General features: G+C 42.5%; 1 protein-coding gene across 1 annotated transcript in view; it reads left to right on the top strand.

Annotated features, from left to right (window-relative positions):
* LOC124777433 overlaps positions 1-14,524 on the top strand; it is a 553,086-nt gene that overhangs the window by 460,250 nt on the left and 78,312 nt on the right. Inside the window, exon 2 of the mRNA XM_047252838.1 lies at positions 3,865-3,990. Coding sequence (XP_047108794.1) covers positions 3,865-3,990 — 126 coding nt within the window. The remainder of the gene's footprint in view (positions 1-3,864; positions 3,991-14,524) is intronic.

The raw sequence follows: 14,524 nt of genomic DNA, 5'->3' as shown, positions 1-14,524 counted from the left end.
CAATGCTTTCAATGTAATATAAGAAACAGCAGTTGTGTTTTCGTCCTTCATTCTGAGCAACTATAGATTTAAAGCCGGTCTGAGTAGGTAACACCTACCCTTAGAATACTCGAAAACGACGAAGCAGAAGACCGTTTTAACAACGGTAGCGGTAACAGGGGTACCTGACGGACCGGCAACTTTGGACTTTCTCCACGTTTACAGAATTTCAAGACCAGCGCCGAGACATCGATTTCCTATGGTAGTACGACGCATTGCTAAAAAATACTCCAAAAAAAAAAAAAAGGCTCTGACGATGAGCTTTCCCAGCGCTGTCAAGTACAAAACATTTCAATCGTGAAGTTACTGGTCCGATTCTTGTTACCATCTATATTTATTATCAAATGAAAATGCTAATTAACAAATATTGAATCATAATTTTTAGCAAAAATATCTTTATTTTTAATTACTGATTGTATGAAAACATATTAAAATTAGATGCAGACATGTGTTAACCGATATTGTGAAATGAGGAAAAATAATTTACGTCAGTATTACTGTTCACTCTAGAAATAAAGAGCGTTGGATTCTCTATGTAAATGTTTCGCATTTTTACAGAAAATTTTAATCTGTTGGGATTACTTGCATGCTATTAGTAATTAAAAACACATTTTTTATTAAGAATTATGATTCAATATTTTTAATTAACATTTTCATTTTTAATAAAAATTTAACGCAAGAAAAGTAAAAAAAAAAAGTTCCTAGCGTCACTACAAGCCGTGCGCTTAACTTAATCGTGAATTCTCTGGTACACGCAAATTAATTGCGTCGTGTTGAATTAGGGAACTGACACCCTAGCGCTGAACTTCAACTCCTATAAGTATGAAAGAAACTAGAAAGGGTCAGTTTGCAAGATCGCCTTAATTGTTCTTAAAGGTTGGCAAAACGTGAATCACGGACTTCTGACTAATTATGAAAAGTTAAAACTGTATTCTGGGCTGATAACCGAACCCGAATTCCAACATTTTGCTGACAGCGCCTCCAGTTGTTTCATCTGGACACGCACACCGCACAGGCCCAACGCTTCAGTTAGTTACGTGCTCCTCCCCTTTCTTCCGAAACATTGCAAACGATTCCCCCAGCATCGCTAGTCTAGCGACTCGGAGAGAAAAGATGCAGAGGGTACTCTGGCTTATCCACCTCTTGAAGGTTGTTGAGAATTCGTTGTTTTACTCTGAGCAGAGTATGTAATGTGACCGCGTAGGCTTCCCGGCGTAGTAACTCTTTGCAGTATCTTGAGTTCGCTGCCGGGTCCTAAAGTCAACATGCTCGATGTTTTGGTGGTCCATCGATGCGCCATCTTCGGTAAATGCCCCGGGAACCTATATAAGAAGGTGGTTTCCAGCCTTGGTGTGAGTTTTCAGTGGAAGTCAGCAGTAGTAACAGCGTCTCACCTGAAGATGAACAGATGAAACACCGAAATATCGAGTCATGTTGATTCTAGGATCCGGCAGCAAGTCCCGGGAGAATACTCAGAGTATTTGCTGCGCCGGCCGGAGTGGCCGAGCGGTTCTAGGCGCTTCAGTCGGGAACCGCGTGACCGCTACGGTTGCAGGTTCGAATCCTGCCTCGGGTATGGATGTGTGTGTGTGATGTCCTTAGGTTAGCTGGGTTTACGTAGCTCTAAGTTATAGGGGACAGATGACCTCAACTGTTAAGTCCCATAGTGCTCAGAGCGATTTGAACCATGGTTCCGAAACGACAAGAGTAGAAAGGTGTTAGCGAAAATAGTTCTGATACCTCTGGCAATGGAGTACATATACCATTGTCCCGGTACCGTCGTTGCTAAGATTGTAGGGTAGGCATTTTTCAGAGGTCATAGTATGGACCAAAACAGAAAAAGAAGCGTTCTAAACATGGGCTCTAAATTGCATACCTTAAGATCTGTAAGCACGTGTTCATCTTCGCTACTTTGAAGCATCTCTTCTACTGAACAACTGCTCTTAAGAGCCCATATTTACGAAGCTTTTTCCCATACTAGCATCTCCGAAAGTTCCCTACCTTAAAATCGAAGATAGTTCCTCTGTCATTGATATCAGAACGATTTTCGGTGATAACGATTCGGTTTTCCTGGCCCGACGTCACTCTCCTCAAACAGATACATTTACCCGTTTCCATCATCCCTGAAAGTTTTTATCATCACCGAATCACACTGTATTTCAGAACTTACCATGTGACAGTATTTTAGTACTGAAGCTGCACAACTGGTCTACACATACTTGTGTTACATGAGTTATGTGTTGCATACATATTTTTTGAAGTGTGGGCCGGCCGGTGTGGCCGTGCGTTTCTAGGCGCTTCAGTCTGGAACCGCGTGACCGCTACGGTCGCAGGTTCGAATCCTGCCTCGGGCATGGATGTGTGTGATGTCCTTAGGTTAGTTAGGTTTAAGTAGTTGTAAGTTCTAGGGGACTGATGACCTCAGATGTTGAGTCCCATAGTGCTCAGAGCCCTTTGAACCATTTTGAAGTGTGGATATTTTGTAATTTATTAGTCCGATTCGTACGATTATTTCGTTGTTTGGCCAGCAAAAATGTCTGAAAAGTATCTATATAATGCTGACAATAATGAATGTTCAGTCTGTTGTCAGCTGTCAAGGAGGTTACATGTCTTTCGGTAGAATCGGCGATTATTTATTTTGTATAAATATGGATCAGAGAATCAGTTTTATATTTTGATGTGAGAACGGAATAAAGCGCACCAAAATTTTAGAAATGTCAAATACAGTATTGCCTTTTGTGAATCTCTTACGTTAAAAACAAGGATTTACGCGTAACGCAAGCGTTTCGAAAAAGGCCGCGAAGACGTTGAAAATAAAGCTCGCCGTGGACGCCCCAACCCATCATCAGCCGATGAAGTCATAGAAATAGTGAAAGAAACGTTAGTCAACGACAGCCGGATCGCAATCAGAGAAGCGGCTAACGTTATTTTCGCATATCAACTGTCACATGACATTTTTTTAATGTTTTGGGTATGAAACGCATGACAGCAAAATTTGTTCCAAAACTTTGAATTACGAACAAAAACTGCGAGGAATGCAAGTAGCTGAGCGGCCGCTAGATGAAGTTAGCAAGGATGCATAATTACTGAAACGTTTCATAACACGATATGAGACAGGGTTTTGCCGGTATGTCTTCGAAACTAAGGCTCCATCGTACCAGTGGAACCATTCTGGACCGCCAAGACTGGAGAAAACTCTACAAGTGCGGCCAGATGAGAAGGTGTGTTCTTCGATTTTACCAGCATGATGAGTTCTTGCTACATGGATGAACGATCAGTATGGAGTACTGCTTAAACGTTCAACGCCGTTTGCGTGAAGCAATCCGGAAAAAAGGTCCGGATTTGCGGCGAAACAATTCGTGGCTGTTGCACCACGATGATGCACATGCAAGTTTTTTTTTGTAAATTCTTAGCCAGAAACAATTTTCTAATGATGTTCCAGCTTCCATATTCGCCAGAAATGTTCTCAAGTGCTTTTTTTCTGTCCGAAAGGTACAGAAAATCTTAAAGGGGAATGAGATTAATAAGACATCACTGAGAGAGCCAGAAGTTATCACAGAGATAAAGTGTTTGGAAAAAGCTTTCGTATAAATTTGTGATGTGTCCTTAAGGCTATTTTGCATGGGATAACGTTTATGTACGCGGTTTAATAAAATTGCTTTCAAAAAACTAAAAAAACCGGGGCGTCTACATAACACAGATCATAGTATCTTGTATGGCTTTTTGTTCTGTTTCTGCAGGGCAGTGTCGGGTTGCGGCGCGGCCTTGCTGCCTTTTGTGAGTAGACAGCTGTGCTGACGAGAGCCGTTTCTGTTCGTGTTGCAGGTTCCGGACAGCGGGGGCATGGACTGCATGCCGCTCCAGCCGGCGCATGCGCACCAACCGCATCGGCCGCCGGGGCCATTCCAGTACCTCATGCACGAGCAGGCCAAGTCGCTCGTCGCACTACAGGTATGCTTGCTTACTACCGATCTACTGATAGTCCGCGTTTACTATAGGACAGTGTTTCCCAGCCTGAGCATAATTACTTACGAAATGAAAACTGGGTACAATGGTGTTTCGGTCAAGAAACCAAATTATTTTTAATAGAGCATTACTGTCATCACTTTCTAGTACTGGTCATATGAGTAAACACTAATTACATTTTTTACAAATTCTAGCATTAACGTGTGGCACAATATGGTGGAAGTTCAGCTTGTTAAACAAATGTGTGCATGTCATCTTCCTCACATAGCCCCCACTACACGTATGCTCATAAATTAAGGCTAATTTCAGAATGTGGTGCCACACAACATGGCACTACACAAAACTGGCGCTAATAGCATAGGCACATAGGGAACACACACGACACAGATCTGTAACTCCACGGCATTGATGATAAGTTGAGAATACCGTCCCGAAACACATGTGCTACAAAACGCTACTGTTTCCTGCGCATATACCCCGACGTCAATATGGGATATGTTCGCCATGCACACGTACACAGGCCGCACAACGGGTTGACATACTGTGGATGAGTTAGCCGAGCAGCTGCTGGGGTATAGCCTCCCATTCTTGCACCTGTGCATGTCGGAGCTCCTGAAGTCTCATAGGCGTTTGAAGACGTGCAGCGATACGTCGACTGAGAACATCCCAGACGTGCTCGATGGGGTTTAGGTCTGGAGAACATGCAGGCCACGCCATTCGCCTGATATCTTCTGTTTCAATGTACTCCTCCAAGATGGCAGCTCGTTGGGGCCGTGCGTTATCATCCATCAGGAGGAAGGTGGGACCCACTGTACCCCTGAAAAGGCGGACATACTGGTGCCAAATGACGTCCCGATTCACCTGACCTGTTACAGTTCCTCTGTCAAAGACATGCAGGGGTGTACGTGCACTAATCATAATCTCACCCCACACCATCAAACCACGACCTCCATACAGGCCCCTTTCAAGGACATTAAGGGGTTGGTATCTGGTTCCTGGTTCACGCCAGATGAAAATCGGCGAGAATCACTGTTCAGTCTATACCTGGACTCCTCCGTGAACATAAAGTGGAACCACTGTTCAAATGACTATGTACTGATTTACTGTGTTCTTGACACCAGGCTTTAGGGCTCTCCTGTGACCAGGGTTCAGTGGAATGCACCTTGCAGGTCTCCGGGCGAATAATTGATAGCCCTGCGCCTGCTATACGGACGTCTGAGTTACAGCTCTCGTACAAGATAAGTAATTTAAGTAGTCGTAAACTGTTTTTAACACTTTAAACTAATTTATTACGTTAATTATAGTGCTCTTCAAGCGTACCATTAAAGGTTTTTGTCTTACTCGCGTATTTTCACAGTAATCACGTAAAGTTCGTTTTGTTTACATATCGCGGCCAAGCCTAACTTTTGAGCTTTCAGATTAAACTTCATACCGCAATTTTAAGTGCATTTACTGATAGTTTAGTGTGCTAAATACGTTTGCTGCCCCTTTATATCTGTAGAGTATCGTCATCTCTTAAGTAATTTCCAGTAATAAAGTTCTGAACCACTGTTTACATTGTCGCGAGTAGGCCTAATTCTTCGTACACGTATTTTCATTGTTTTCCGGTAACTTAATTGTCTTTCTGTCACTAAAATCGATTTGTACCATGAGTGTAAAGTGCCTGACGTGCCGTAGAATCGTTAGCTCCGGGGTCTGGTGTGATAGATGTAGTAACTTTTTTCATTGGGGCGATTGTAGTGGCGTGGGAATTGGGAAAATGAGCGAGACTCATCAGTGGTTCTGTAGGCTACGCAGTAGAGATAGAAAGATTGTGGAACAGGAGGGGAAAATTGCTGCCCTTCAGGCTGAGTTAGATGAGGCTAGGCGAGAACTGGGCAGGTTAAGGGGGGAGAAGGGTAAACAGGGGTGGGAAGTGGCAACAGGCATAAGGAACAGGCCAAGAAATTCTTCTGACAGCTTTGTTATTAATGTACAAAATAGGTTTGACCTGTTGCCTCAGTCAGAAACTGATGAGCCTCCCACAGAAGTAGGTGTAGACAGGGCTCAACAAGCTTTCAGCAGCAAATTGAATAAGAATGTAGGGAAGTCTGCAAAGAGAAAGAAAGTCTTGTTGCTAGGTAGTTTGCATGCTAGGCGTGTGGGCCAACTTCTGCAGGATGAATTAGGGTCAGAATACCAGCTCACAAGTTTTTTCAAACCTAGTCCTGTACTGGGGCAGGTTACAGAGGATTTAGGTTCACTATGTAGAGGCTTTACTAAGGAAGATAGCGTGGTTATTGTGGGTGGGCCGGGCAACAGTATTTACAGAGATCCGGGGTACAGCATAGAGTGTGACCTGGCAAAGATTGCATCAACATCGAGTCATACCAGTGTTGGGTTTGTGTCGGTTCTGGAGCGCCATGACCGACCTCATTTGAGCTAGCTCTTCTGTGAGGCGAGTTAATTTGGAGTTGGAACGGCTACTTGGATCTGGTGCAGGGTCACACATTGGTGTGGTTCCTGTTGATTCACTCTAAGTGGGACTATACTAGACATGGCCTACACCTCAACAAGAAAGGGAAGGGTAAACTGGCTGGGCTGATAGCAGGAAATTTAAAGGGGAGAGGAACTACATCTCATGGTGGAAACTCTTTTTTAGTGTAAGATAAGTGTCCAGTGCGAAACTCAGCCAGGTAAGTAGTAAAGATGTTAAAAAAGTTCAAGATACAAAAGTAAAGTGAAAAATAATGTTAGTATATTTCATCAAAATATTGGGGGATTGAAGAATAAAATTGATGAGCTTCTGCTTTGTTTAGAAGATATAGAAACTGAGAATGTAATAGATGTACTATGCCTGTCTGAGCATCACATTGTCACTGATAAGCAAAAGGTTAGCATCAATGGGTACAAATTAGCTGCACATGTAAGTAGAGATAATATGATGAGAGGAGGAGTTGCCATATGTCAAAAGCTTCCACGTGTAAAAAATTTAGAAACTAAAAAATTTTGCGTAGAGCAACATATGGAAGCATGTGCCACTGAACTAAAACTAAATGATGGCACTTTCATAATTGTAACAGTGTATAGATCCCCCTCAGGGAATTTCCAGCTATTTCTAGAAAACTTGGATGCTTTGTTGTGCTATCTGTCAGACAGGGGGGAAGCAAATTATTTGTGTGGATTTCAATGTTGATTCCCTGAAAGAGTGTAATAGGGAGAATGACCTTGTAGTATTACTCAGTTCTTTCAATTTGAGCTCCGTCATTGATTTTCCTACTCGGATAACAAAGAACAGCAGGACATTGATAGATAACTTTTTTATAGACCAAGATAAGTTTAAGGACATAAATGCTTATCCTGTTGAGAATGGTCTTTCATATCATGGTGCACAGCTAGTTACAGTACATGACATAGCTCCATGCAGTATATCAAATCAGAATTTCAAAGCAGTGCGTGCAATTAACAATATAAATATTGCAAACTTTAGGGAAAGCCTAAAGCAGCTAGACTGGGATGAAGTGTATAAGGTACCCGATATAAACTTGAAATATAATTTATTTCACGATACATTTTTAAGGGTATTTGAAAATTGTTTTCCCAAGAAAATAGTTAAACATAATTCCAAGAAAACATACAAAAAACCTTGGCTAACTAAAGGAATAAGAATATCTTGCAACCGTAAAGGGGAACTGTATCTAACAGCAAGAGAGAGTACTGACCCCGAAATTGTTCAATATTGCCGGCCGAAGTGGCCGTGCGGTTAAAGGCGCTGCAGTCTGGAACCGCAAGACCGCTACGGTCGCAGGTTCGAATCTTGCCTCGGGCATGGATGTTTGTGATGTCCTTAGTTTAGTTAGGTTTAACTAGTTCTAAGTTCTAGGGGACTAATGACCTCAGCAGTTGAGTCCCATAGTGCTCAGAGCCATTTTTTTGTTCAATATTATAAAAACTATTGTGCGGTACTAAGAAAAGTTGTTAAAAAGTCCAGAAGCATGTGTATCATGTCTCAGATCAGTAACTCTGATAATAAAATTAAAGCAATTTGGAATATTATTGAAAGGGAAACAGGGCAACCAAGAGCACAGGAAGACTTTAGTGCCATAAAACTGAATGACAAGTGTACTAACAAACAATCAGAAATTCAAAAGATTTTCAATAATCATTTTTTAAATGTTGTGGAGAAAATAGGATCTAGATCTTCACTAGAAGAGGCAAGGCTTCTAATAGAAGAGGCCATACCTGTGCAGTTTGAAACAACTGTATTTCCACCAACCTCTCCCTCTGAAATCAGTAAAATAATAAACTCACTGAAAAGTAAAAGATCTTACGGAATTGATGCCATTTCCAGCAAGGTACTTAAAGCTTGTTCCCCACAGATAAGTAGGATTCTCAGCCATGTATGTAATAGCTCTTTGGAGCAGGGTGTTTTCCCTGATAGACTGAAATATGCCATTGTAAAACCATTGCATAAAAAGGGGGATAGTCGGATGTCAACAACTATCGCCCAATCTCTCTTCTGACAGCTCTATCAAAAATTTTTGAGAAAGTAATGTATTCAAGAGTAGCCTCCCATATTTGTCAAAATAAAGTACTAACAAAATGTCAGTTTGGTTTTCAGAAAGGCTTCTCAACAGAAAATGCTATATACGCTTTCACTGATCAAATATTAAATGCTCTGAATAACCGGACGTCATCCATTGGTATTTTTTGTGATCTCTCAAAGGCCTTTAATTGTGTAAATCATGGAATTCTTTTGGATAAGCTAAATCATTATGGTTTGAGGGGGGCAGTGCACAAATGGTTTAATTCGAACTTAACTGGAAGAATGCAGAAAGTTGAAATAAGTGATTCATGTAATGTTAAAACAACAGCTGATTCCTCCAACTGGGGGGCTATCAAGTACAGGGTCCCACAGGGTTCGGTCTTAGGTCCTTTACTGTTCTTGATATACATTAATGACTTACCATTCCACATTGATGAAGATGCAAAGTTAGTTCTTTTTGCTGATGATACAAGTATAGTAATAACATCCAAAAACCAAGAACTAAGTGATGTAATTGTAAATGATGTTTTTCACAAAATTATTAAGTGGTTCTCAGCAAACGGACTCTCTTTAAATTTTGATAAAACACAGTATATACAGTTCCGTACAGCAAATGGCACAACTCGAGTAATAATATAGACTTTGAACAGAAGTCTGTAGCTAAGGTAGAATTTAAAAATTTTTGGGTGTGTCCATTGATGAGAAGTTAAACTGGGAGCAACACATTGATGGTCTGCTGAAACGTCCGAGTTCAGCTACATATGCTATTAGGATTATTGCAAATTCTGGTGATAAGAATCTCAGTAAATTAGCTTACTATACCTACTTTCATTCACTGCTTTCGTATGGCATCATATTGGGCGTAATTCATCGTTGAGTAGAAAAGTATTCATTGCTCAAAAGCGTGTAATCAGAATAATTGCTGGAGCCCACCCACGGTCATCTTGCAGACATCTATTTAAGGATCTAGGGATCCTCACAGTAACCTCACGGTATATATATTCACTTATGAAATTTGTTGTTAATAATCCAACCCAGTTCAAAAGTAATAGCAGTGTACATAGCTATAACACCAGGGGAAAGGATGATCTTCACTATGCAGGGTTAAATCTGACTTTGGCCCAGAAAGGGGTAAATTATGCTGTCACAAAAGTCTTTGGTCACCTACCAAACAGCATCAAAAGCCTGACAGATAGCCAACCAACATTTAAAAATAAATTAAAAGAATTTCTAGATGACAACTCCTTCTACTCATTGACTGAATTTTTAGATATAAATTAAGGGAGGGGAAAAAAAAACAACTTAAACCTTAGTGTCATGCAATATTTTGTGTAATGTAATATCTTGTACAGACATCTTTTATTAACCTGACACGTTCCACATCATTACGAAGTGTCGTATTCATGATCTATGGAACAAGTATTAATCTAATCTAATCTAAACCATGTCTGTTCAGTCGTCTGTAGACTGTGTGCCTGGAGATAACCGTACGAGTGGCTTCGGTAAGGTCCTGAGCAAGGCTACCTGCAGTACTCCGTGGCCGTCTGCGGGCACTGATGTTGAGATACCAGTCTTCTTATGGTGTTGTACACTGTGGACGTCCCGTACTGCAGCGCTTGGACACGTTTCCTGTCTGCTGGAATCGTTGCCACAATCTTGAGATCACACTATGTAGCACACGGAGGGCCCGTGCTACGACCTGCTGTGTTTGACCAGCCTCCAGTCGCCCTAGTATTCTACCCTCATAACTTCATCATTATGTGTTCTTTGAGGCATTTTCAACATACAGTCACCATCAGCACGTCTGAAAACGTCTGCACACTTACTCGCTGCACACCACTCTGACATGCACCAACACACCTCTGGTTCAAATGGCTCTGAGCACTATGCGACTTAACTCCTGAGGTCATCAGTCGCCTAGAACTTAGAACTAATTAAACCTAACTAACCTAAGGACATCACACACATCCACGCCCGAGGCAGGATTCGAACCTGCGACCGTAGCGGTCACGCGGTTCCAGACTGAAGCGCCTTTAACCGCACGGCCACACCGGCCGGCCAAACACACCTCTGCGTATGTGGACTGATGCCAGCGCCACCGTGCGACTACCGCAGCTCAAATGCACCGCATGGTCATACCTTGTGGTGATTTAAACCTGCAAACCGCTCACCAGAGCGTTGTTTCATCATGTATCAACATTATCCTTAATTTATGACCATGAGTTCAGATACAATCGCTGAGGTGACAAGCCGTAGGAAGCCTCCTAATATCGTGTCGGTCCTCCTTTTCACGGTGTAGTCCAGCAGCTCGACGTGGCATGGACTCAAAAAGTCGTTGAAAGTCCCTTGAAGTCCCTTGCAGAAATATTGAGCAGTGCTGCCTCTACAGCCGTCCGTAAATGGGAAAGTGTCGCCATTGCAGGATTTTGTGCATGAACTGACCTCTCGACTATGTCCCGTAAATGCTCTGTGGAATTCGTGTCGGGCGACCTCCGTGGCCAAAATATTCGCTCGAACTGTTCAGATTGGTGACCCGGGTACGTGGCGCAATGTCAGGGGAACTCGGAAGTCCATTAATGGCTGCAGATGGGCACCATGTAGCCCAACATAACTATTTCCAGTTAGTGATCGGTTCAGTTGGGCCACAGGTCCCTGCCCATTCCATTTAAACACAACTCACATGTTTATCGAGGCACCACCGGCTTGAACAGCCCTCTGTTGACAATTTGGGTTCATGGCTTCGGCGGGTCTTCGGCACACTGGAACCCTACAATCAGCTCTTACCAACTAAATTCGGGAATCATCTGCACAGGCCACCGTTTTCCAGTCGGCTACGCACCAACCGATATGGTCACGAACCCGGTAGAGGTGCTGCAGACGATGTCGTGCTGTTAGCAAAGGTACTCGTGTCGATCGTCCGCTGCCATGCATAACCCAATGACGTCCCACATTCAACCTGCGTTTATTTCATTTTGTGTTCCTTATCTGTTAGCACTGACAATTATAAGCAAACGCCGTGCCATCGGTCGTTAAGTGAAGGCTGTCGGCCATTGCGTTGTCCGTGGCGAGAGGTAATGCCTGAAATGGGGTATTCTCGACATACTCTTGACACTGTGGATCTCGGGTTATTGAATTACTTAAATTTACGGAATGGAATGTCCCATGCGTCTAGCTCCAACTACCATTCCGCGTTCAAAGCCTTTTTAATTCCCGTTATGTGGCCATAATCACGTCGGAAACCTTTCCACGTGAATCGCGTCAGTACAAATGACACCTCTGCTAATTCACTGCCCTTTTATACCGTGTAATGCGATACTACCGCCATATCTGTCTATGCATATTGCTATCCCATGACTTTAGTCACCTCAGTGCACTTTGACTGTGTGCGATGACAGAGAAACTGAAACACATGGATCCCATTTGATTAAATACCTCATGAAAATGTCTTCTCCGGCTTGTAAGTTAATTCCCTCAATAGCACAGTACGAGGTGCGGCTAGAAAAAAACCGGACTGATGCTGGAAAAAACATTTATTTACAATTATTTACAATTTCATGTTATCTCCTTCAATGTACTCTCCTCCTCGGTCTCTACACCGCTCCATACGAATTTTCCACTGTTCATAGCAATGCTGCAGATCATTTTCGGTAAGTCCATACATTACTTCCGTCGCTTTTTCTTTTACTGCTTCAACAGTCTCAAATCTAGTTCCTTTCAAAGCTGACTTGACTTTAGGGAAAAGAAAAAAGTCACAGGGGGCCAAATCAGGTGAGTAGGGTGGATGATCTAAGATGGGAATGTTGTGTTTTGCCAAAAACGTCTTCACTGACAACGCACTGTGAGCTGGGGCATTGTCTTGGTGAAGGATCCATGACTTTTTTTCTCCACAAATTGTTCCGTTTTCTCCGTACTCGCTCACGTAGGGTAGCCAGGAGGCTAATTTAGTAATGCTGATTCACTGTTTGTCCCTCTGTTACCCAATCAATGTGCACAATCCCTTTGATGTCAAAAAAAAAAACAATCATCATTGCCTTGAATTTCGATTTTGACATTCGTACTTTTTTTTGTCGTGGAGAACCAGGAGTTTTCCAATGCATCGATTGGCGTTTAGTTTCGGGATCGTAAGTAAAAAACCACGATTCATCGCAAGTAATAACATTTTGTGAGAAGGTGGGATCACTTTCAATGTTTTCCAGGATGTCAGAACAAATCATTCTTCGGCGTTCCTTCTGTTCAATTGTGAGACACTTTGGAACCATTTTTGAACACACTTTGTTCATGTTGAAACTTTCATGAAGAATCTGCCTAACACTTTCCTTGTCAACTCCTGTTAACTCAGACACTGCTCTGATTGTTAAATGGCGATCTTGTCGAACAAGTTTACCGATTTTTTCAATGTTTGCATCAGTTTTTGCTGACAATGGTCTGCCAGTGCGAGTGTCATCACTGGTGTCTTCGCGGCCATCTTTAAATCGTTTAAACCACTCAAACACGTGTGTTCGGGATAAACAATCATCGCCGTACACTTGTTGTAACATTACAAACGTTTCACTTGCAGATTTTCGTAGTTTGAAACAAAATTTGATGTTAACACGCTGTTCTTTCTGTACACTCAACATTTTCCGACGCACAGACAAAACGTCAACTACTTAAAACAGACGCCACGGGCAGACTGAGTGCAGGAGGCAGATGAAACTCGAGCAGTAGGCGGAGCGAGAGTCACGTGACAGGCCACGCGACTTTCAGCCTTATTGCATTCGTTTTATTGTTTCACCAGTACTAGTCCGGTTTTTTTCTAGTCACACCTCGTATATGCTCCAGTTTACGAACTAGTTGATAGTACAACAGAACACCAGATATGTATGACCACTAAACTGTTGTTATATCTACACACTATTATTATTATTATTATTATTATTATTATTATTAGACACCGGCCAGACTCTATGCATTAGCAACCTGAAAGGGTCTAGTTTCTGGCGGTTCAGAAGCAAGTAATTAGGTGATTTGGAAACAGTAGATCTGCTTCTAATTTGCTTGATTTTAAATGAGGGTCTAGCAAGTGCCGCGAGGTAGAGGCTTGGTGCACGGAAACATGTTTTGTGAGAAGTGTCTGCTGTCAATGTAGACAGCTGTCTTGTATGCAAAGGTTTGTAGGAAGCACTCGCGATGCACTGAAAATTGCTTCACCATTCTAGAAAAAAGTTATTAGAAATAAGCAGTATCACTTGTCTCATTCGCTCATTAGGTCGTGGTTTAAGGAAACCTTTACAAGAACTAAATATTAATTAAAATGACGAGGGTATTCCCAAAAGTAAGGTCTATGTTTTTTATAAGTACAGAACTCTGTTTGTGTAGCAGTTGGTCAGCTTATGAAGAGTGCTTCACGCGCTTTATGTAAACATGAGCACACCGCGCTTGAGGTGCTCAGGGCAGCCGTTGAGAATGGAGCTCCCGTTGGATGTTACCGCCAAGTGCGAATTGCGCGCAGTTATTCGGTTTTTGAACGCAAAGGGCACTGCGCCAATTGAAATCCATCGCCAATTGACGGAAGTATATGGTGAGTCGTGCATGGACTTCAAAAATGTTCGTAAGTGGTGTAGAGTGTTTGCAGCTGGTCGGACCGAAATTCACGACGAACAAAGGAGCGGGGGGACCGTCAATTTCTGAGGAGACTGTGTTGAAGGTTGAGCAAATGAGCAAAGCATGCGTGAAGATCGGCGGATCACTCTGGATGATCTCTGCACGTTGGTTCCTGAGATTTCCCGAAGCACTGGTCACAGAATTTTAACGGAAACATTGAACTACCGGAAGGTGTGCGCAAGATGGGTGCCACGCATTCGGACTGAGGACCATATGCGGCAACGAGTTGATGCTTCCTGAGCATTCCTTCACCGCCTTGCAGACGAACGGGACAGCTTTCTGGACTCAATTCTCAGGGGTGACGAGACCTGAGCATACCACTTTACACCTGAGACCAAGCAACAATCATGC

This window comes from Schistocerca piceifrons, chromosome 1, assembly GCF_021461385.2.
Source record: "Schistocerca piceifrons isolate TAMUIC-IGC-003096 chromosome 1, iqSchPice1.1, whole genome shotgun sequence".
Lineage (NCBI taxonomy): Eukaryota > Metazoa > Arthropoda > Insecta > Orthoptera > Acrididae > Schistocerca > Schistocerca piceifrons.
Note: the sequence above shows the minus strand (reverse complement) of the source record. Positions and strands in the feature narration are given on the sequence as shown.